This window comes from Lissotriton vulgaris, chromosome 7, assembly GCF_964263255.1.
Source record: "Lissotriton vulgaris chromosome 7, aLisVul1.2, whole genome shotgun sequence".
In the NCBI taxonomy this organism is placed as follows: domain Eukaryota; kingdom Metazoa; phylum Chordata; class Amphibia; order Caudata; family Salamandridae; genus Lissotriton; species Lissotriton vulgaris.
The window spans coordinates 186,061,386-186,084,598 of record NC_141695.1 but is presented as its reverse complement, the minus strand read 5'-3'; the positions used below and the strand labels follow the sequence as shown (position 1 = coordinate 186,084,598).

The window sequence follows — 23,213 nt, the reverse complement described above, 5'->3', positions numbered from 1 at the left end:
CATAAAGGCTTGGTGGTGGAACCCGTGTAGTTCCATCAGGACTGAAGTGAATTACTCAAAGTACTTTATGTCTTTCGTGGGATATGCTGCTGCTTGTAGGGTGCCTTTCAGGTGAGCTGAGGGCACGCCTTCATTCAGGTGTTATAGGGTTTAGGCTTTGACTATATATTTTGAATCCGTTTCTGGAAGGTAGAGTTTAACTTTCATCGGGAGGAAGAATTCCTCCTGCCTTGTTTGTCTTGGCAGCATTCTTTGAAGGGTAGGTCAGTATCACCGATGCAACCAAGTAATTCTGCATTCTGTGTCAGCTGAGTGATGAACCTCTCCACAACTCTTCACATTCATTTCGAAGAGCAATGCTTTAATGTGTCATTGCATGTTACTATTAGCTAGCTGCAGAAATTCGTTCTTTGTTGGAGTGAATTTCTGCTAGACCCTGGGCTTTCAATGAGTTTAAAGCAGGCTTTGAATTGAAGGACTTCTTGATTGAGCAGTGGACATTTTTGGGCACAGGTGTGTGCCATTGCAGTATTGATGGATCTTTATGCTGTTGTCAGTAATTGAAGTTCTGGGGGTACCATGTAGAGTTTGAATATGATGGCAACAGGATAGAGCATGTGGGGATGCAGCAGGAGCATAGTTGCCAGGTTTTTAGTTTTCTTATGCGTGACATGTTCCATCTACGCAGTGTATTTATGTTGACATTTCAATTTTCAATTCTGTATGAGTGATACAGAGGGTGTCACTTTATCATAGCGGAATGAGGCAGTTATATCTGTGTTTATGCTCAGGGACTGTCTGCACAGATCGGGTGTATGGGTGAGCGGATTAAAAATAAAGAAAAATGTCTTCCCTGTTTCCCACATCCCTCCTTGTCTCTCCTCTGTCTTTTCTTTATGCCACCGGAGCACAGGAGCAGGAAGTACCTGGCTCCCTATAGCTAATCACAATGCTGCAATGCAGCGTTGTGATTGGTCTGAGAGCTGTGGTTTGCCACTAAGCCAGGGACTAGAGTCTGTGCATGTTCTCCATGCAGTCTGTAATGCAGCATGCTTGGAGAACATGCAAAGTGCGCAAGAATGTTTGGCTGGCCCAAGACGGCCGTCCAAGCAGTCATGCGCACTTGGAGTGGGCAGATCACTCCTCCCCTGCACTGCTCTGAGAGCAGAGCAGCCCCGCCTACCCACAGAACTGCTGCAGCAGAGGAAACATAAAATGATAATAACAACCAGCGGTTATCATTTTAAGTTTCCTTTATTTACACTGCTAAAACACAGTGGGGTAAAGCTCCTCCGCCTTAGCGGAAGAGCCACCACTCTTTATGCTAATGCAGTGGTCTACAAAGGTTCTTGAGCAGTTGCAACATGCCTGATGAGTAAGTCCTGTGTGAAGTGGTATATTCCAGATAAAAGAAAGAGGAAACTCCAGGGATTATGAAAAACAGAACCTTTCAAATTGCATCAGCACAGGCCGAGTCAGACTCCCTACCTGTAGCTCATGGAGTGCCACAAGGGTCCATCCTGAGCCCTCTGTTTTTTAATATTTATCTAAAACCATTGGTAGAACTTGTTGAGAAGCTAGGGCTAACTCTCATGAACTACGCCGATGACACCCAAATCATCTTTTCCCTGTCTAACTCTTGTCCCCACTCCCCGTCGCTACTCAAGGAAGGACTATTAAAAATACTGAACTGGATGACAGCAAACCAGTTAAAACTGAACGGGGACAAGACGGAAATTCTGATTTTGGGAAAAGACAAAGAACTCTGGAACCCCACGCATTGGCCAGAACAGATGGGCATCCTTCCTATCCCGGTGCCCCATGCTCGTAATCTGGGTTTCATACTAGACAACGCCTTATCCATGGATAAGCAGGCCAGCAAAGTTACCGGATTGTGCCTCACCATAATCAGATGGTTGAGGAAAATCCTGTGGATGTTGCCTCCGTCAACACAGAAGACCGTAGTCAATGCCCTTGTCACATCCAGGCTTGACTACGGCAACATCCTATACCTAGGCGCAAATAAATCTGTCATTGGACGCCTGCAAGTGGCACAAAACGCCGCGGTCAGACTCCTATGCAAGATTCCCAGGAACGCTGGAGTCTCGAAACACCGCCGGGACCTCCATTGGCTCAGGATTGAGAACAGAGTTCGCTTCAAGGCGTTGAACTATATGTTCAAAATAAAAACTGGAGGAGCCCCAAAATACCTCCAATCCCTTGCCTGCCTCTACACACCAAAGAGAAACCTCCGATCCCAGACAGCAGCACGGTTCTGTATACCTAGGTTCAAACGTGCAAGATCAGGGGGCAGATCCTTTGCCTATCTTGGACCGACCCTATGGAACTCGCTTCCTCCAAACATTCGGAAGGAAGATAACCACCATAGCTTCAGAAAGCTTGTAAAGACCTGGCTATATGAACAGTAAACCACTCAAAATCCCCCCTCCGTCTTCTTGTCTTTTCGCTTCTAGCTGTGTCTAGGCGCCGGGAAACCCTTCTTGGGTAGCTGTCGCGCCCTACAAATTGACAAAATAAATAAATAAATAAGTCTTCTCTATTTCCAAATAAGGAGCCCACGTACTGCAGGTCTCTCTCCAGTGGTTCCTAAGCTCAACTGCCAGAGTCAACATTTGCAACCATGGGGAAGGAATGCAGAATGCTAAGGCCATAACAAAAGTAAACCACAGTACATCTTTTTTACATAGCGACTGACCATGTTATGTAAGTGTGATTGAGCTAAAAGAGGGACTAAGTTCTATCATTACACTGTGACAACTCCCCCTATCGCCGCGCTTGCAGTGTCTGCCCCAATAAGCCCTTGTTTATATTTAGTTAGTGTGCCTCCATTTCCCCCACTAGTCTGCCTTTTATTTGTATAGTAAGTTGCCCCCTTCCTTCTTCTAGTCAGCCCCTTCTTTTATGTAGTTAGTTGCCTCCATTTCCCCTGCCATTCAGCCTTTTTAACACCTGTGAGGTCAACTGTGCCTCCCATAGCCCGCTGTTTCCAGTTTCCCGCCATTTGCTGACGTTCGCCACCTCCCTGCGCTCCTCCCACCCCAGGACTTTCTTAACGGAGGCCACAGCACTGCCAGTGTACCACAGTCTCGCCAAAGCCAAGCACGTCTAGACCAAGCCAAGCCCTTAGACCACGCTTAGGGCCAGGACCCCTGGACCTCTCTCCTCACCCTGGTACACTTCAGATGAATGACAGTCCCTCAACCCCAGAAAAGAAACCACCTGCTGCATCACCTCGCCTAGAACCACAAAAGGCCCCTTCTCCTGCAAGAGCTGCTGCTTCACCTGCAACGCCAACTCCAACTCTCCAGCAACTCTGACCCAGATGACACTCTCACTGAAGCTCCACCGCACGCTACTCAACATCTGATCCCTTTGCAAGCACGGCACGGAAGTCTGGGACGATATAACCACCCTCACCTGATGCGATGTTCATCAGGGAACCTGGGTCACTCCCTCATCAGCACAAGACCACGCTAGAGTGACGCCATCCGGATACAATATGCTACACTCCGACCACACAGGCAGACAGGGCAGAGGCATTGCCATTATCCACAAACACGCCCTCCAATGCTCCGCCATGGATGATGACAGTACGCCATTCATGAAACACCTCAACTTTCAGATCAAACTCTACGCTAAAACTACCATCAGAGGAACCCTCATGTACAAACCCAAGGGCCCCCAGCAAATTGTATGCAGCGGCATTCCCAACTTCATCGACCTCCCTGGCTATTGACTACAATCACTACATCTTTCTGGGAGATGCCAACTCCGCCATCCTACTCAAGAACATGAGCAACCTCGGCTTCTCACAGCTGGTCTTCACCACACGCACATGACAGGGCAGACACTGGACCATATCTTCTCTTCCAGTGACAGAATCAAGGGGCATATTAACAAGGAACAGGGAAAATTAACGCTAAGGGCGCTTAGCGTTAATTTTTTTAACGCCCGCTATCGTTGGATAATATCGCCTGGTTATCGCGTTATTAACAACGATAACCGCCTAGGCGATAAAAAATCCAGCGATAGCGGCATTTTGGGAGGTTATTGTTGGTAATACAGCGATAAAACTACAAGGATAGGGATATCCTTGTTAATAGTCCATGGTGGATTTAGCCATGTAATCCACCTCCCATTGGATTACATGGCTAAATCTGAAAATTAGCAGACGTAAAAAGCAGCGTTAACCATGGTTAGCTCTGCTTTTTTGTCTCTAACAGGGTTAGCGTGAAGCTTGACAATAGGAGAAATCTCGCTTAGCGACATTCCTCCTATTATTTTGCACTGGAACGCCCACTTTGCATCCCATTAGAGATGCAAAGGGAAGCGTAGTGAAAAAGGGTGCTAACATGCGATTTTGCATGTTAGCTCCCTGTTGTTGATATGGCGATATTTTTATCTCCGCTTCTTTGGCTTTTAAAGCCAAAAAGCGGAGATAAAGCCCTTGTTATTATGCCCCCAAGTTCTCCCACACTACCAACTTACCTGGATGGACCACACCACTGTCCACTTCACCCTCACCAGCTCCCACCCGTCCCCGCAGAAAGTGGAACAGAAACGCGGAACCCCTCGAAACTTCCACCTTCAAAGCAGCCAAGATCACTCTCTGTGACAACATTCAACTCAAAATCCAGAACTTCTCAAAGAGGATCTCCTCTGCTGCAGACATCATAGCCCCCAATGAAGAGACCCCCTTCAACACACCTGCAAAGCACACCAGCTAGTGTGCCCCAAACTACAGACCCTCAAACACGACTGCAAGAAACTGGAGAGACGTTGGCGCTCCCAGCAAAAATCCCACCAAACTCAGATCATTCAGATACGCCTTCAACTACCTCAGAAAATCCAAGAAGGACGCTCTCACCAACTGCATTGAGGCAAGCGCCAACCATGCCAAAGAGTTCTTTACCATCGTGAGAGAGTTCTCCTATGCACCAGCCACTGAGAGCACAATGAATCCCTCTCAAGCTCACAGCGACACCCTAGCGGAGTACTACAATCAAAAAATCACAGACATCAACAGCAACTTTGAACCCCAAACCACGTACTTCATCACCTCCTTGCCCTCACCAGTGCACCAAAACCCACCAACTCTCTGACTGGAAACAGCTCTCAATCCAAGACACTGTCATTGTCATGAACTCAATCCATTCCGGTGTACCCAAGGACTCCTGCCCTCACCACATATACAACATAGGGAGAGAAGAGATTGGCAAAATCCTGGTGGAGTTCATCAACACGTCCATCACAACAGTCATCGTCCCCACCACATGGAGGCACGCCTAGGTCAAGCATCTCCTGAAAAAACCCTCCACCGCCCAAGCGAACTGAAGAACTACCGACCTATTTTGCTACTCCCCTTCCCAGCCAAGGTCTTGGAGAAAGCCATCAACCGCTAGTTCATCGAATGCCTCGAACAGAACAACCTTCTCAGCACCTCCCAATTGGGCATTAGAGCTAATCACAGCACTAAGACCACCCTGATCGCTGTTACGGGTGACATCAGATGCCTCCTCGACCAGGGGGAAACAGCAGCCCTCATCTTCCTTCACCTCCCTGCAGCCTTCGACACCGTCCCCCATCACACCCTTATCACCGGGAAACATCCTTTACGACGCAACTTTTACCACGCAGTGCCTTTACAACGCAGGTTTTTCAACGCAAGTCATTACAATGAATTGCGCTGGGGGGCGCTGCAGGATAGGTAATAGTTTAATTTACTATCCAACACCTTCCCTACCATCCACGGGGACTGGAGTTGGAATACTAAATTAAACTTTTCACTATCCAGCACCCCCCAACGCAAGTCGTTGTAACGACTTGCATTGAAAAACCTGTGTTGTAAAGGCATACGCGGTAAAAGCATGCGTTGTAACAACGTACATCCTTATCACCAGACTACAGAACCTAGGCATCCAACTCAACCATCTCAACAGGGTCGCCTCCTTCCTCTCTGGCTGAATGCAGAGGATCCAGCGATCCCCCATTCTCCTCCAAACCCAAGAGCATCATCTGCAGTGCCCCCCTTAGCTCCTCCGTCAGCTCCACCTTCTTCAACACCTAAATGACACCTCTTGCTGACATTGCCTGCAACCAGAGACACAACATGACCTCATACATCAACAACAAACAGCTCATCCTATCCCTCACAGACGACATGACCAGAGCCAACTACCCTCTCCCTGGCCCACACCCCAAGCATCCGCCAGAGCGGAGCTGGGATGTTCTTTCTCCTATCTCACTGCCAAGTCCTGGAATGACCTCCCCCTCTACCTGCACACCTGCCATCACTTGATAAGTTCAGGAAAAGGCTCAAGATTTGGCTCTTTAATCAAGAACATTAGGACCTCGTGCCAGGAGTCTCTCTGGGGTGACAAGTCACACTTTACAATAACACTCGGATTGATTGATTGCCGTGCTGAATCAGGCTATAAATGTGGCAATGCTCAGCTGGAGCATGGGGCCCTTTAGTGCAGCTCAGAGCTCATATAAACAGGGGGTGAATACATCGAAGCTACAGTGCACACCAACTTGAATTGGGATGTATGACGTTAGAACGCATACTTTTACAAGGCATACCTTTACAACGCATTTTTTACAACGCAACATCCATTACAACGCATTCCATTACAACGCCATTACAACAAATTTTTAAAAAATACCTTTACAACGCATTCCATTATGACGCACACTACCTTTACAACGCATACCATACAACGCATACAATGGTAAGTATTGAATAGTGTAGGGGTAAAAATTACTATTCTAACTCCAGGGGGGCAACAGTAGGGTAAGTGTTGGATAGTGTAGGGGTAAAAATTACTATTCTAACTCCAGGGGGTGCAACAGTAGGGTAAGTGTTGGATAGTGTAAGGGTACTATGTGTTGTAATGGTATGCGTTGTAATGGTATGCGTTGTAATGACTGCGTTGTAATGACATGCGTTGTAGTGATATGTGTTCTAGTGTCATGCGTTGTAATGGTTGTGTTATAATGGCATGCGTTGTAATAGATGTTGCGTTGTAAAATGTTCGTTGTAATGGTAGTGAGTTGTAAAAGTTGTGTTCTAAAGGTTGTTTCCCCTTAAATTGTATGGTCCACAGGCATGCAGAGAATAGAAGTCATGAAACTGAGATGATGTCCTGCTGTGTCTACTACAATAGAGAGTTCCTGACTTTTCCTGCACTTTCGCTATTATTATGTTCTGAGGCTTTGCAGGTTTCACTGTCAGTCTTCCATTTCTTGTTTTCAAGTACTAGATCAGCTCAGCAGAGGGAATCTACCAAGAATTCAACAACTGAAGCCAAGAAGCTTGAAGATGAGAAGCATGAGGTTGAGCTTGAATCATCTTCATGTGACTATGAAAATGAGTACTTTGAAGAGCAGCCCAAGGTAGGTTGAGTGGTAAAAAGTGTATGGCTTTGTGTGAAAGGTCGACAAGAAATTCTGCTGTCATGTGGGCCCAACACACTGATGCAGCTTTCTATCTCACACATTGTCCAAGGGTTTTTGCCGTATATTAATCAATAAAAACAAATGTAATCTATGAAGTAAGAACTTTGATGTAGCGTGATATGTAGTCTTTAGGACATAAAATATTTAAGACCAGGAATGTTCGAGGTGTTTGGTGAGTATATAATTAAGAGGTTGGGCACTTTGCCACAGCATAGGTTGCAAGGGGAATGCAGATTCCTCTTTAAATAAGAGTGCTCCCTCCCAAACGTTGAAGTGTAGCTGCAGAATAAAAAAATAACAATTGGTTGGCAGCAATAGAAAAACCCAGGTTTTCCTCAATGATTCTGCAGGGGCCAAATCTAGGGCTAGACGTACAAAGCATTTTTGCTGAAACAAATTGCCCTTTTGAGATTTTGGGTCTGCAAAAATGCCTTTTGAAATGTTCTAAACCCAGTTTAGGAATCAGTAAATATTTTTCTGATTCATAAAATTGGTTTAGAAAAGTACAAGGAATCACTCTGTGTGAAGGGGTGTGTTGTGGATGTCCTTTATAAATAGTGATTCCTATGCATGTACCAATGATTTAGGACTGAAATAGTAGTTGTAAACCATTGAAACGTCACAGACCCCCAAGTTGAAGTGTTAATCCATTTGCAGAACTGACTGGTTCCTTTTGGGACTGCTTTCGCTTTTTTGCATATTAAAAAAAACATTTTATTCGGGTGCAGGTGATGGTCCAAGGGAAAGCTGTCATCTCTCAAATTTGTATAAGAGTGGAAGGGCAAGTGGTTGTTTTACTCTTCACACCTACTTTGTAACTGCATGAAGTTGTCATTTTTTCCCTGATCACCCACATTTTTTGACTATTGCTGGTTGTTACTGACTCTGAAAGTTCCCTGGGCTCTGTTAGCTAGGCCCAGGGCCAGTGTTGTGGAAATTGGTATTATTTTAATTGGCAATGAAAACCTACCTGTAATGCCCTAGTATTTGGTAGGGCATGTAGGGTTAGAGACCCCAGTAGACTTAATGCACTTAAGTGTGCAGTGCTGTGGTGTCTGGTGCCATTTTAAAGCCAGGCCTGCCTTACAGGCTGGTTTTAACATAAACAATGTCCAAATTTGTCTTTGGAATTAAACACACTTCTAAAAGTCAAAACTACCTTTGTATTACATTTAAGTCACCCCTAAAATCTTTCCTAGGTGCTCCAAGGTAGAGTGCATTGTTATAAAAAGCAGAGATAATATAAAATAAGTTTTATATGCCCTGGTTAAGGAAAAACAACATTGTTTTAACCTATTGTAGTGCTGCTAGTTCCATAGATTGACATGGGAAGTTTTTATTAACCTTAATAAAGTAAAACTTTTGATTGGAGTTAGCAACCTATATCATTCAAAGTATTACAATAATGGTTACAATAAATCCAACAACTTGCAAAGGTTGGATTTATTATAAATATTACTGGAAAGTAGTTTTACAACATACTATCCTGAAATTGACTAAGGCAGCCTTGTAGCAGCCAGTTTGGATTAGTCAGCCTTTTATAGCCTGAGCCAAGCTGCTACCTGTGCAAGTGTGAAGAGGCCTGGGGCTTTAACAATGCAGCCATTTGGTGGGAGATGATTTGCTCCCTGGAGATGCCAGGCTGAGGAAGAGAGTTGGGGAGATAAGCTAGACATATGTTTTAGGACCCAGGTCTAACCCTCCACTTCCTTGTTCCCAGCCAGATGGGAGCCCACCCATTAGATGAGGAGAGAGGCTGGAAGGGGAGTGTGTAGTCAGATGTTAGGAACTCCGCTGGGTTGAGTTACACAGATACACACACACCAAGGAGAGCATTTCTCCATTTTGTTTTTTGGATGAACAATGCATTTTGGGACACAAACATGGACCACTTTACAAGACGTGTTCACAGCAGAGGGGGTTAGCCATAACCCTATTGTGTGTGGTATCTCTCCCTCTTAACAACCCAGAATGGAGGATAAATATTGGAGAGCTACAGGAGCTGACCAGATTACTGCATAGAACATCAGAAAAGGAAGGACTGCCCTTCTGGAGTTTTGGACTGCACCAAACAGAACTTCCACTCTGAAGTACTGCACCTGCTACACTCACAAGGCTCCCCAAAGAAAGAACAGTGCCTGACTCAAAGGAAAAGCAGTGCATTCCCTGATCAGCAAAACATACAACAGAGCTGGATGAAGCCACCTGCAAAGTAAAAGAGAGGCTCACCCCAGCTGCCCAGTTGATAATGAATTTATCCTTGACTGTGAAGGTGCATTGTGGGAAATTAGGTCCTAGCCAACAAGAGGCAATCCAGAGTCTTTGGGCCCTTGGCTGGTGCTATTGTACCCTTTTTCTACTCCAAAGGAATCAGGACACTGAAAGAACCCAAAGTTTAGAAACTTTTTGCAAAGGTTTGCAGAAAAGCTCTAGGAGGAGACCAACTTGATGTCGGGAGTTAGGCCATTGTTGTCGACTTGTCAATCAACTTAACCACGCAGGTATGTCCTTCTGAAAGTTCCAGAGCTCCTCGCCATCTATATTGAGGACAAAACTTCCAGAGACTCACCAAGGCACCACGTGGCAGCAGGTCACCATCGTCGAATAGAACTCTGTATCCAAGGAACCTGAGGACTCGTTGTTGAGAGAAAAGCTCCAAGAATGAGCTAGTTTATAATGATTTGGCATAGGGCAGCACCGTACGTTTTATTGCTGCGCTGCCCTAAGCCAAATCAAATGCACATTATTTATGAGAAAATTTGCATTTCTCTACTTTCAGCCGGTGCAACCGCACAATATGGTGCTTAGTGCCAACGCATGGTGCAAGGATGTCTACATTGTTGCCAGGATTGTTTTTGTGGAGGAAGGAATACCTTCCTACACAAAAAAAATCCATGGATGTGAATTAAAACAAGAAGAAATAAAGATATTTCTCCTCATTATGCCTGCCCTCGGAAGACGTACGTTTTGACAATTTCCCAGGTTTACAGATCCTTGTAAATCTGGGAATGTGTCAAAACCTATGGGTGTTGCATGGGAACAACCACCGCAACACCCATGGAAAGCCTCCCTGACGCAGTGTAAGGCAACGCAGTGGCTTGTACTGCATTGCCTTGCACACTATCTATGAGAACATAAAAAGCCACGCACAGTGTCTTTGTGTAGGCTCGTAGATTTGGGTCTGCACTCTGCACCGCCGGGGCATTATTAAAAGTAACGCAGCACAAGGGTCTTTTAAATAATTCCCTAAATCTGAAGATAAACTTTTGACCAGGACCTAGTCGTGAACCTATCTGGCCTAGGCTCCTTCACGATGAGCCTAAAACGTTTACTTTATCCGGTCCAGCATGACCAGATGGCCACTTGTTGATGTTAGAATACACAATTATTGATTTAATTTTTGCAAATGCATATCTCCAGGGCCCTCATGGATTTTTGTCGTTTGTGTGTCTTTTTTATAAATCGGTGTTGAATTGGAGAAGTGTGGCTCAATGGTTAGAGCGGCAGACCCTGATGCAGAGGTCTAGCCTGGGAAAAGGGTTCAATTCGGCGGGTCTTGGGCTCAAAATTCCACGGACCTGATAATTCTCGCCTCAGTGCCTATTCCAATCATAGAGTCCCACTCTGCAACTCTGGGCAATAGCTTGCTTAATCTCCACAACGGCCTCCACAACGCTAAGGATGCCTGGGCTCCACCCTGGGGGTGCCCAGGAGTGGACGCTTCACAGGGAAAGTCAGGACGGGTTCCACAGCGGTATTCGTACAAGTGCCTTGAGACCCTTGCGGGTGAGTAGTGCGCTATACAAGTATCTTTACAATTTATTGTGTTATGTCTTGTCTTTCATTTATTTACTGTTTTGGTGGTAATAAGTGTGTTACACGTACCTGTCTTCTAAGTTAAGCCTGACTTCTCGTTTGCTAAGCTACCATGGGTGAGCAATGATTAATTTACTCAGACTTGACTAGACCTATTAGTGATTGTGATATTTTTGCTAGCTGAGGGTGAATACCCCCAGCTACTAGTATTCCACTTTTTCTACAGTAATGAAACCCTTACAGACTCTATTGCATCTTTTAACTTGTGGATGTAGGCTTGTGAAATATTTACTTTGCTACTACGCAGCAGGCTTCTATTTTCTGACTGGTTCAACATTTGGAGTTCCCATAATTTCATTCTGTTTTGAATAAGTTAACTTCCCACTTATATGGAACTTCAAAGCTACAATGCAGTGCTTGCAGGTAATATAGTCCTGCAACTGTTAGAAGTTGCAGTCTTATTTCGTTTTTAAATGCTGTCCTGGTTGAAGAAGGTAATGGAATGTAGAAGATGCCTGATTCCATGTACACATTAGTTTGACCAAGTGCTAACAATAAGGTTTGGCGTTTGCTAAATGAGCAGCAATCACTTGTACATACTCCATCAACCTATCGTGTAATTAGCCACTTTGTAAGATGAAGTTTATTTAAAGAGACTAGTAGGATTGTGCATAATTGTGTGGTATTTCCTTCTGTGTTCAAACTTGGTTGGTGGGAGAAGGGGACTGTTGAACTGGTCACCACATAAGGGATTGTTATACTATAATACGACAGCTAATTGGACATAGGTGATGATGCTCCTGGTGCAAAATATTATATTACTTCTCACTTGTAACCTGCTTTTGAAAAAAAAAACTCACCTTATACACACCACACCCTTTGTAGACTGCATTTGAGGACTGATGCATGAAATGATGTTAATTCCTGCTTGCCAAGGTGTGGGCTCCTGCATGTAAAGTATCAGGATCATATTTGCCAAATTATGGATTCGACCTTTTCAGGCTGTGGACACTAGCTCATTAAATTGTGGAGTTCTGATCTTCAAGGTGGATCTCTGCTTGTCAAAGTGGTGACACCTGCCTCTAAAGCTGTGGTCTCCTTCTTGCCCAGGTGAGTATTCATGCATGTCTGGGTTTGGGCTTTTGCTTGACAAAGGCATAGATTCCTGCATCTGATGGTGAAGACTACTGCTTGCCAAGGTATGGAATTCTGCTTTTCAAGGTGTAGACTCCTACTCCTTAAGGTGTGGCTTCTTGGTTGTGAAACCCTCTGGGTATGTAGTGCGCTATACAAATTTCATGACTTGACTTGACGTGTGTTCTCCTGTTTTTCAATATACGGACTGCTTATTGTGAAATTGCGACGTTCATATAAATATCAGGCATTTGCATAATTTTAAATAATCCAGAGTAATTTGGTAATTCTGTGTTACTCTTGTGATGCAGAAGTACTGCTTTCAGAGCCATGACAAACCTCGCGAAGCTTGGTCTCCTGGTTGGGAAAAATTGGACTGTGAGATGCCCTGAAACAATGTGGGAGACCACATGCAAATATCACCAGTAACCTATTTTGGTGAATGTGAATTGCACGTTCAAAGGCCGTTTTGAATGCGAGATGCAGCACTTCAATGTGGGCAGTCACTGTTTAGCATTTTGAGTAAATTCTTCTCTCATCAACCGGGTCATCAACTTGAAATGCATTTAGGAGTTGATATTTTACCTGAACCAACCATTTGGGTATTTTCTTAGTGCGAAATGTTCTTAGTTAGTTTTTATTTAACAGGAAGGGAGTACCATAGTGGATAGGAGGCCACTGTACATACTTTAGCAACTTCCTCTTCCTATTCTGAAGGCTCCTTCATTTACATTGTCCAACCGTTACTCACACTGGATTTGGATTTTAGAATTTCCTTGCGTTGTATGCCATCTCTGGTTTATCCACCCCATTGAAATCTTATCTTTTTGGGAGAAATCAAGTAAGTTTAATTCAGCACTTGGTAAAAACGTTGAAAAAGTTTGTTGTTTGAGGGAGGGCATGCATATTTATTTTTCTTTGCTTTCTGATTTTTAAATTTGTGTTTCTTTGTGGGTTGATGGGCTAGAGTTTGGGCTGGAGTTGGGAAGGGGCATTTGGGATTAACTTTTTTAAGGGGAAATGTTTACACTTTTTTATGGTGGAGGACTAGGGTAAATATGCATTTTCCCCATTTCTTGTGTGTTTATGAATCTTTTTATTTAATACTGATTTGTTTACAATTTTACTGTTTGGGCCTAGTCTGCCCTGCACTAAGCCGCGGGTGTATTTTCACATTCTCACAGCTGCTGCTGTTCTATATAGTTTTCAAAAACATTTAGGGGGTGTGTTCTTTGTTCTCAATGACTCCTTCTTTGCTGGCCATGCGATGGTGGCCATTTTGTGTAGCCACACAGTGTCTGTGTGGTTAGGGATTATTTTGTCTTTGTTCTTATGCCTCCTTCTTTGCTAACCATACAGCAAGCACTGTTTTGTTGAGCTAGTTAGTGTGTGTGTGTTTGGTAGTCATTTTCTCTTTGTCCTCTATGCCTCCTTCTTTGCTGGCCTTGAGGCGGCCACCATTTTCTGGATTCAATTAGTGCGTGTGTGTGTGTGTGTTTGGTGGATATTTAGTCTTTCTTTTCCATTACTCTTGCTTCAACGGCCATGTGGTGGTTGAGCTGGCTTCCAGCAATTTGTGCAACCAGATCATGCTTCAATCCGTTTATTCTACTTTTAAAAACATTTCATAGGAACACTGATAGAAAAGGCCTATGACATTTTTATTACTTTTTTTTCTTTTTTTATATATATATATTTTTGCTTTTGGCTAATTGTAATACTGTGTTGTCCTTTTTATGAATTGTTTTCGATTTTTGCCTACCTCCCAATTCCTCCAATAGAGTCCACTTGGTCCTTGGTGGGGCACCAGCAATTATCTAATGTATTTTCTTATTTTTGCCTTCCTCTAACTGCTTTCCATAGACTCCATGTGTATGTCTTGATGGGGCACCAGCAATTATTCAATGTATTTTTGTTTATTTTGCCTGCCTCCCATAAAGTCCACATAGGCTCAGGTGAGGCACCAGCAATTATTTAATCTTTTGCTTTTATCTTTGCTTGCTTCCTATTGAGTCCACGCAGTCTCTGGTGGGGAACCAGTGATTACATAATGTATTTATTATATTTTTTACCCCCCTCTTATTGCTCTGAAGGCACACAAACTACCCTTCCCTGTGTACTGTTGTCATTTGACAAAAATAGGTTAAGCATGTTTGGGTACACTATTGATGAGGATGATGACTTTTTGTTACATTGGCTAGATTTTTCTGACTGACTGCCCATGTTTTACTCACATGTTTGTTGCTTTGCTTGCAGGTGCTGCAGAAGACATCACACATTGTACTGATATAAAGGGATGTAAGTGAAGGAATCAGATCACACTGATCACAACCTGTCTCTCATCATTGCAGTGTAGACATGGAGAACAGGAAATCTAAAATTTAATTGTCTCAGACAGAAACTAAATCATTGCAGGAAAGCTGATAACATGAGCCTCAATCAGTAACAGATTATTCAGAAGTAGGAGAAGAAATGGAGACGGAGGTTCCTGCTGAGCAAGATGTTGTTTGGAAAACTGCTCTTTCCCCATCAGCTTTAAAAGCTCCAGCAAGGAAAATAAAGAGTACCCCCTCCTCTTCTCCAAGCCCCCTTCTGGTGATCTGGACATGGATTGGACCATGGCTGAGCCTGTGAGACAAGGAAAAGTCTTGCAAGTTAGGTAGGTGGTGATGATGATGATGGCGCACGTTCCTGAAAGCCTTGCAAATGTGGTAGGTGGTCATGATTATGATGAGCCTGTGATGGAGAGTGGCACAGAGCTTCAACCTGCTCAGAGGCATGTGGTTCCACCAACAGTCGCAGCTCCCATATTTGCAAGACTCCAGAAACCTACAGCCACAACCGCCCCTACTACGCTCTCAGCAGGCCCAACATAAAAGCAAACAAAACCACCTAGCTTTACCTCTAGTCAGACTTTTTACACAGCAAGAAAGCTCTGCTCCCCAGTTTGCCTGGTGTTTAGCCAGAATTAGGATAACATTAATATGCCCCTTTGCCACAATAAACTTTGAGGCATATTTACAAGGGCTTATCGCCACCAGAATGACACTTTTTATGTCGATCTGTTGGCGATAAGCCCTTCAACTTATTTACAAAATGACGTTAATCCACTTGCTGTGGCTTAACACGACCTTGTAAATAAGCCCCCTTTTCATGCAGAACTTAGTGAGAAAGGGGCGGGCAATGGGTGTTGCAGTGGGCGTTATGCAGCAATACCCATTGCTGCCTAACGCCCCCTATTTACAAGATTGATATAAATAAGGGGCAGCTCCAAAAATAAGACCAGGGAAAACCTAGTCTTACCCTGCCGAAATGAGGAGAAATTATTAATTTCTCCTCGTTTTTGCTGTTTCTATGTGTGAGGCATAGATGGAGCAAATCCCCACTAGTGATTGTTTAGGTTCAGGAAGGGACACCTTCCTGCACATTAACAATCATTCCCTGAAATGCAGACACACTTTCACTATTGTGGAAGTATGCCTGCATTGGCGCTAGGCAGCTAGATTTAGCGCCAGCACCAAGGGAAAAACAGGTGTGCACTGCATTCTTGCGAATACAGTGCATCCCTGCATTTTTAAACTGACGGAGCGCGGCGTTAGCAATTTTGGAGCTACAGCGCACTCTGACAGCTTATTGTACATATGATCCCTTTGTCATGGTAAGCCAAGTGGGCACAACTGTCCCATTTTAAAAAGCACACAAAATAATGGGGGTAGATCACTTAAATAACATAGGTGCTGGTAATAAGAGAGAACTGGATTCAAACTGGAATGGCATGGTGAGCAAAAAAACGATGGATTTAGGCCCAGATCTCTGCACTGGGGTGAATGTATGACATTGTTCTACATTCTGTCCATCAACTGTTGTTTTTGCCAAGACACTACCACAACTCCCAGCACCTGAAAACACTCCACTGGCTCCCCATCAAAGCTAGAATCACCTTCAAGGTGCTAACCCACTCTCACAAGGCCCTCCACGACACCCGACAAGCATACCTGAACAGCCGACTCAAATTCCACGCACCCCAAAGGACCCTACAGTCAGCCCAGCTCTCCTACGCCGTGGTCCCCCGCACCAGAAAGACCAGATCAGGACGCCGCTCCTCCTTCTTCTGAGAGCCTGGAACGACCTTCCCTCCACCTCAGACAAATAACATCGCGCCCCATCTTTGCAAGAAACCTCTAAACCTGGCTTTTCGACAGACCCCCTCCTTGATGGACTGGAACCTGCAAACCCCCTCCATACCCCCCAGCGCCTTGAGACCCTTAGGAGTGAGTAGTTGCGCTTAACAAACACCTGATTTGATGTGATTTGATTTGATTTCCCAAGGGGCACAGGGTCAAGACTGATTTGCATATGGCTGGGTACATACTGGAATGGTATGGTGAGCAAAAAAAAACGATGGATTTAGGCCCAGATCTCTGTACTGGGGTGAATGTATGACAATGTTCTGCATTCTGTCCATCAACTGTTGTTTTTGCATTTGTCACCCAGAGTGGGACGGGTATGTTCAGATGTGAGTCCCGTGCTCTCCATGCCACTGGAATCAAGCTATCCTGGCTGATGAGGGCTGAAAGCCCGAAACCGGTCCTAGGATGCTTGTTTCCAGTCCAGGGAGGACCTGGCTTGCAAGTTCGGGCTGGGGTGTTCCCATGGGGCACAGGGTCAAGACTGATTTGCATATGGCTGGGTTCAAACTGGAATGGCATGATGAACAAAAAAAAACGATGGATTTGGGCCCAGATCTCTGTACTGGGGTGAATGAATGACATTGTTCTGTATTCTGTCCATCAACTGTTGTTTTTGCATTTGTCACCCCGAGTGGGCGTGTATGCTCAGACGTGTGTCCTGTGCTCTCCATGCCACTGGAATCAAGCTATCCTGGCTGATGAGGGATGAAAGCCCGAAACCGGTCCTAGGATGCTTGTTTCCAGTCCAGGGAGGACCTGGCTTTGCAGTTCGAGCTGGGTTGTTCCCATGGGGCACAGGGTCAAGACTGATTTGCATATGGCTGGGTTCAAACTGGAATGGCATGGTGAGCAAACAAATGATGGATTTAGGCCCAGATCTCTGTACTGGGGTGAATGTATGACATTGTTCAGCATTCTGTCTATCAACTGTTGTTTTTACATTTGTCACCCCGAGTGCGATGGGTATGCTCCGACGTGAGTCCTGTGCTCTCCATGCCACTATAATCAAGTTATCCTGGCTGATGAGGGCTGAAAGCCCGAAACCGGTCCTAGGATGCTTGTTTCCAGTACAGGGAGGACCTGGCTTGGCAGTTCGGGCTGGGCTGTTCCCATGGGGCACAGGGCCAAGACTGATTTGCATATGGCTGGATTCAAACTGGAATGGCATGGTGAGCAAAAAAACAATGGATTCAGGCCCAGATCTCTGTACTGCTGTGAATGTATGACATTGTTCTGCATTCTGTCCAGCAAACTGTTGTTTTTGCATTTATAAGAGAGAACCAGCAGCTGAAGTGATGAAGAAAGCAGTCAGGAGAAAGAATAGGAGGAGGCCAGTAGAATCATCACACAAAGCATCCCTGTAAGTCTCTCTCATACAAATCTCTCCCACAGCAACTACTGAATGGTGCAAGGAACTAAGGGATATAGCACTTTCTAAGCAAAGCTCCCAGGCAGCGTACCTGCTGCTTGTACCCTCCTGGTAGGGTGCTTGTGACAGTAGTACCACAGGAAAAACAGCATATTGACAAGGCTATGTTTACCAAGATGTCACATGTTTTTACAACTTAAACATGGCTAAAATGTTAGTGCTTGAGCTTCTCCCCTTTTTCTTTTGTAGAAAGAGCGGACTTTCTCAATTTGTCAAGGCTCTCTGCCCAAAATGGAAAGTCCTAGCCAGATCTGTCATGCCAGAGTGGCTGTGCCAGCACTGCCTTATCAAGTGCTGAAATTGGTTGGCAACACTATGTAGCAGAGCACTGTTCAGTTCATCCACCTCATTATGAATATGTGGACCAGTTGTCAAGCAACCGATTACATGTTCATCTCTGCACACTGGATCTCTTCTCATGAAGTGTGGGGAAGGCTAGCTACTGGTCGCACTGCTAATGATGTTTTCCAGGACTTTCAGCAGCATGTAACATTTGCGATGTTCACTAAGGAGATCACATTCAGCTACCAACATCTTGAAAGAGTTTCATAGCAAGGTCAAAGAATGGCTTAAACCCAGAGGATTTGATTTGTTGTCACTGACAATGGCAGTAATATAGTTAAAGCCGTGGCTGATGGAGAATATTTCAGAGTCCTGTGTTTGGCACATTACGTCAACCTAATTGTGCATTGCTTTCTTAAAAAACAAGAAGTAGTCAGCAATATACTGGTCACCTACCAAAGAATATGCACTAATTTCTGTCATTCAATCAAACCTCAAAGCCAGGATCCATCAGCGTACTAATAAGCTACCTGTAAAATAGCTACCTGTAATATCCTGTGAACAGAAGGTGCCAAAATGTTGGAACTCAACTTACTACATACAGGAAGCCTATTTGAGCAGGACAAGTCTAGCAACAATTTTGTAATTCAAGGGAAAAGAGATGCAACTGCCAAAGATATGACAAGGGAGATGGCAAATGAGGGCTACTTGTGTGCCTGAAACAAATGTTAATTACTTTCAAGATTGTGACACTGGAGGTCAGCAAGCAAGACAGTATCATGAGCCAAGCAATCCTGTGGTTGCATCTGCTACAAGATCAGTTGAAAAAGTTGGAACGAATGTTCACCAATGTAAATAAAGAAGCAGCTTCTTTGGTGGCTGGCTTAATCATGCATTTGTACTTTAATCAAAGGCTGCAAAAAGAGATTGAATACTCCAAAGATTACATCTATGCCACTAAATGAATGATTCGTATAAAGAAATCACTAGCCACGTTCATTCTAGGGACTGAAACCAATTTTTGGTGCGCTGAGGTCATTAGTAAAGTGAGTACTCTAGAAAAAGAATGACTGCAAATTGGAAACCAGGGCAGAAATTCTTCGGACTCCACAAAGGGTGGTGCTGTTGGCATGTAGTTTCTGCAGCAACCAGCAGAATCTCAACCTACTCCAAAACCCACAGCAACAACTGCTTCAAGTTCACTGCCAACTGTTGCAATTGGTTGGTTTCATTCAACAGGAGTGCACATGCTGTACCTACACAAAGTGGTGTAGGCACAGCATGTGGCAGCACCAATGACAATTCAGAAGATGGCCAAACACTTTCTGATTGACCCAACAGAAATGTACATGGTTCAAATTGCATAGATCTGTTGGTATGGGAGAGGGCACAAACTATCTTACATGTCTGGTAGCAAGTGTTTCTTCTGAGCTTGTTATTAGTGCAGGTGGCATATTAATCACAGTCAGGAGAACCGGTCTCTTGCCTCAAATGTGGAGCGATTGGTGATGACTAAAATAAACAAACATGTCATTCCAAAGGTTTTTCGTGCTCCTGAAACAACCAAGGAAGATGAGGGGAATTGGTTTAACATCTGAAGTTTAGCCAGTAATTATTGTCCAGATAACCTCCTATGAATTTGAGGACAAACTCTACTTTCTAAACTAATACAACAGAAGATGCATACAGGACTTGTTTAAGAAAATATACATCCTTTATATTAGTTGTCCAGTTTGCACCTCCTATTTTAAATAATAAACTGAAGTAGAGTGGATCACTGTGCTTGACATACATAGTCAATCAAGAAGTACACATCAGTTAGTTTACCAGGGCTGGCTGACCCACGAAAGACTAATCCAACCTATGGTTCAGACTTTGAGTTTGAAATGAGCAAATGATGACAGTTTGCTGCAATAGAAAGCCCCAGTTTCCTAAAAAGAAATTAAAGAACAAGACAATGTCTCCCAATCCCATTATTTGTTCAAATCCGTTGAAGATATAAAAGACTGACCTATATTGTGTATCACTTCCATGGAGAAAACAGGCACATAGAGCATTCGCCGGACTTGGAACAGGTACCTTGCTTGCACTAATTATTATTACCAACTAAATGATTTATGTTGTGGTGGATGGGAGGGAGGGTCTGGTAAGCTACTCTTGATAATAAAATATTTGGTGGGATCATTCTGCATCAATTCTTGACTTTCACATAATGGGATATATAGTTTAATTTTTCTTTCATTAACTTAAGTCCATCATATCTAGGTTCTTCTGAGACAAGTAAGCCTATTTGCCAAGACTAAACTAATCCTCAAATTCTTTTTTCTTTGTCAATACTACAGGTTCATGTCTTTCGAGTACTATAAATCTGAAAATATAATTGACAATTACCAGAAAAAGAACCATTGCCTATCTGTTTCAATGGGGAACACAAGGACTCTGTGGACTTGACAGGTGTGTTGAGGACTTGACAGGTGCGTTGATTAGAAAAACATTGAGTCATGGCTCAAATGGCAAACTCTAAATAATTGGCTGTCTTATAGTCTGCATGACTGGACACAGCAAAATGGTGCTATTGTTAGTGTAATCAGCTTCCTCTACCATAACTCCTTTCTGCAACAAGGCAGGCAAAGAGGCCACATTGTCCCTAAAAGAGGCTTCTGTCACCTCGTTGTGGAGCAAAGCTGGTCTCACTGCCTCTGCATCTATGACGTCCTCATCAGAAAGCCCAGACGATCCTCTCACCCGACCTATTATGACGCAATTTCTGCAGGAAATTAAAACTGAAATTGGATCTCTTAAATCTGACGGCCAGATTTTTATTAAGGAAATCAGAAAGGAGGTAACAGACATTGGGGAGAGGGCAGATGACCTTGAAAAAACAGTGGACACCCGTACCGAAGACCAGGAAAAGCTTTGGCAGTCCCCAGCCCCGATCCCCATCCTGACAGCGGAGTCCGAGCACTATGTCTGACGCCTGGTGGAGCTGCTCTGTTCAGCCATTGAAGAGATCGGCCTTGGTTCATCCCCTGACTGTCACCTACCCAGCCGGACTTTGGGCACAGTTTTTCTCCCCATCTCCCTGTCTTGCCCACCCCCCCATCGTATTTCTGTGACTCTGCTTTTTCCTTATCTTCTATCTATCTGTTTCTATTCAGCATTCTATCATTCTTTGTCTACTTCCTTGCTCCTATCCCCTCTAACCTGAATCTTTCCCCTTGTCCGCTTCACCACCTAGCCCCCTGTCCTTTTGTGCCCTTTGACTAAGCACTCCTTCTCCCCTTTTTGGGGAAAGATCCAAGATGTATACGCTGGAGTCTCAGCATGGCACTGAGAGAGTCCACAGCGCCACGGGAGCCACTCACAATTGACACCCCTTGCCAAAGTACTCCCTCTCCCCTTTTTGGGGAAGGATCCAGTAAAGTAGGCCTTGGAGTCACAGAGACACCTCTGAGAGAGTCCATTGCGCGTAGGGAGCCTCTCTCAACAGAGATGGGGAAATGATACCACTCCTCCTGGGTTCACAGCTTAATGGACTTTGGGCGCAGCTTTGACTCGCCTACCGGTTTGTGTCACTGTCACCCTCCCCCTCCTCCTGCCAAGCCGTGTCTCTAACCCTCCCCTCCTCCACTCTCTGTCTACTTCCCCTGCTCTTACCCACCAACTCCCCGGAATATCTCCCATTGCCAGCTTTTTCCCCTACCTATATGTTCCTTTTGTTTCTCTCAACCTTACTTGTAACTAAAATTGCCATGCTCTAATAACTGTGTAACCTTTGTAAAGCTGTAACCTGCAATTTATTGTCTGATACCCATGTAAAGCGCTTTGATACCTCCTGGTCTAGCCAGCGCTATAAAACCTTTTTTTAAATACATGAAACTAGTTTTCTGGAACTGATGGCACAAGATTGTTTCTTACTAACTAAGTAACGGCACACCACTGCACCAGCCTTAGCCCTCTTGCTTTTTAGGCTCCATCATGATTATTTTGACTCTCCATATTGTGATTGTTGTTTGCACTTGACAGGCCATCTCGTTTTGAGAAAAATTATCCAGCTCTCCAGTTTTGCGGTTCAGCCCTGCACCTGTGTTGTACAATGACAGAAGAATGCAGATGCACCATCAGTTTGTATATACAATCATTTTTCTTTCCCAGGCTATAACTATTTTGTTAACTGGGTGTGTCCTCCCTATTTTAATTTTACAAACCTAGATAACAAATCAATAAGATATGTTGTAATTCGTAAAACTTCAAACCCTCGTCCTCAAGTTTGTGGGATGTTAGTTTGTGTGTTAATTTGCACCAACAACATATCTCATACTTAGAGGGGTGGATGTGGTTAAAACAACACCGCCGCTATAGGAGGTAGTTACCAAAACTGGCATTTGCATCCGCCACCCATCCTTGAAGGGGACATCACAGTGCAGAGGATTATGTACAACATTGATGTGCAAGTATAGTGTGCAGTTTTTTCTACAATCCACACCCCATGTATTCTACTGATGTAACCTACTGAGTCTTCTCAAGACTTGAGGGGTTAAATATGCCTCCTGTAGCGAGTAACGCAACTCTACTTTGCAAATTGTTGTTATATCATAGAAGTCTCAGGCTTAGATTTTCCACGTATTCTGTGTTTTCTTTTAGTCTACTTGCTGGCTGTAATGTACTAGTACTCTCACCACCCACCACTAACATGAAGAAGGCCCTTTGCAAAACCCTTGATTAAGTTATGGATTAAGTTACGGATCAATTATAGAGGAGGTAGCAGATATCGATTTATCTACTCAGCTGAGAAAAGAATCTCTGGGTAAGGAGGAGTTTGTGTTTTTGCAGTATGTTGTTGGCAGACTCCATTAATGATCACTAGTTAAAGAGGGTAGTGC

The 23,213-nt window shown here is 44.2% G+C and overlaps 1 protein-coding gene across 1 annotated transcript in view; it reads left to right on the top strand.

The window, feature by feature from the left end:
* Positions 1 to 23,213, top strand: part of LOC147701153 (sialic acid-binding Ig-like lectin 14) — a 297,336-nt gene that overhangs the window by 255,975 nt on the left and 18,148 nt on the right. Inside the window, exon 8 of the mRNA XM_086929914.1 lies at positions 7,278 to 7,416. Coding sequence (XP_086786040.1) covers positions 7,278 to 7,416 — 139 coding nt within the window. The remainder of the gene's footprint in view (positions 1 to 7,277; positions 7,417 to 23,213) is intronic.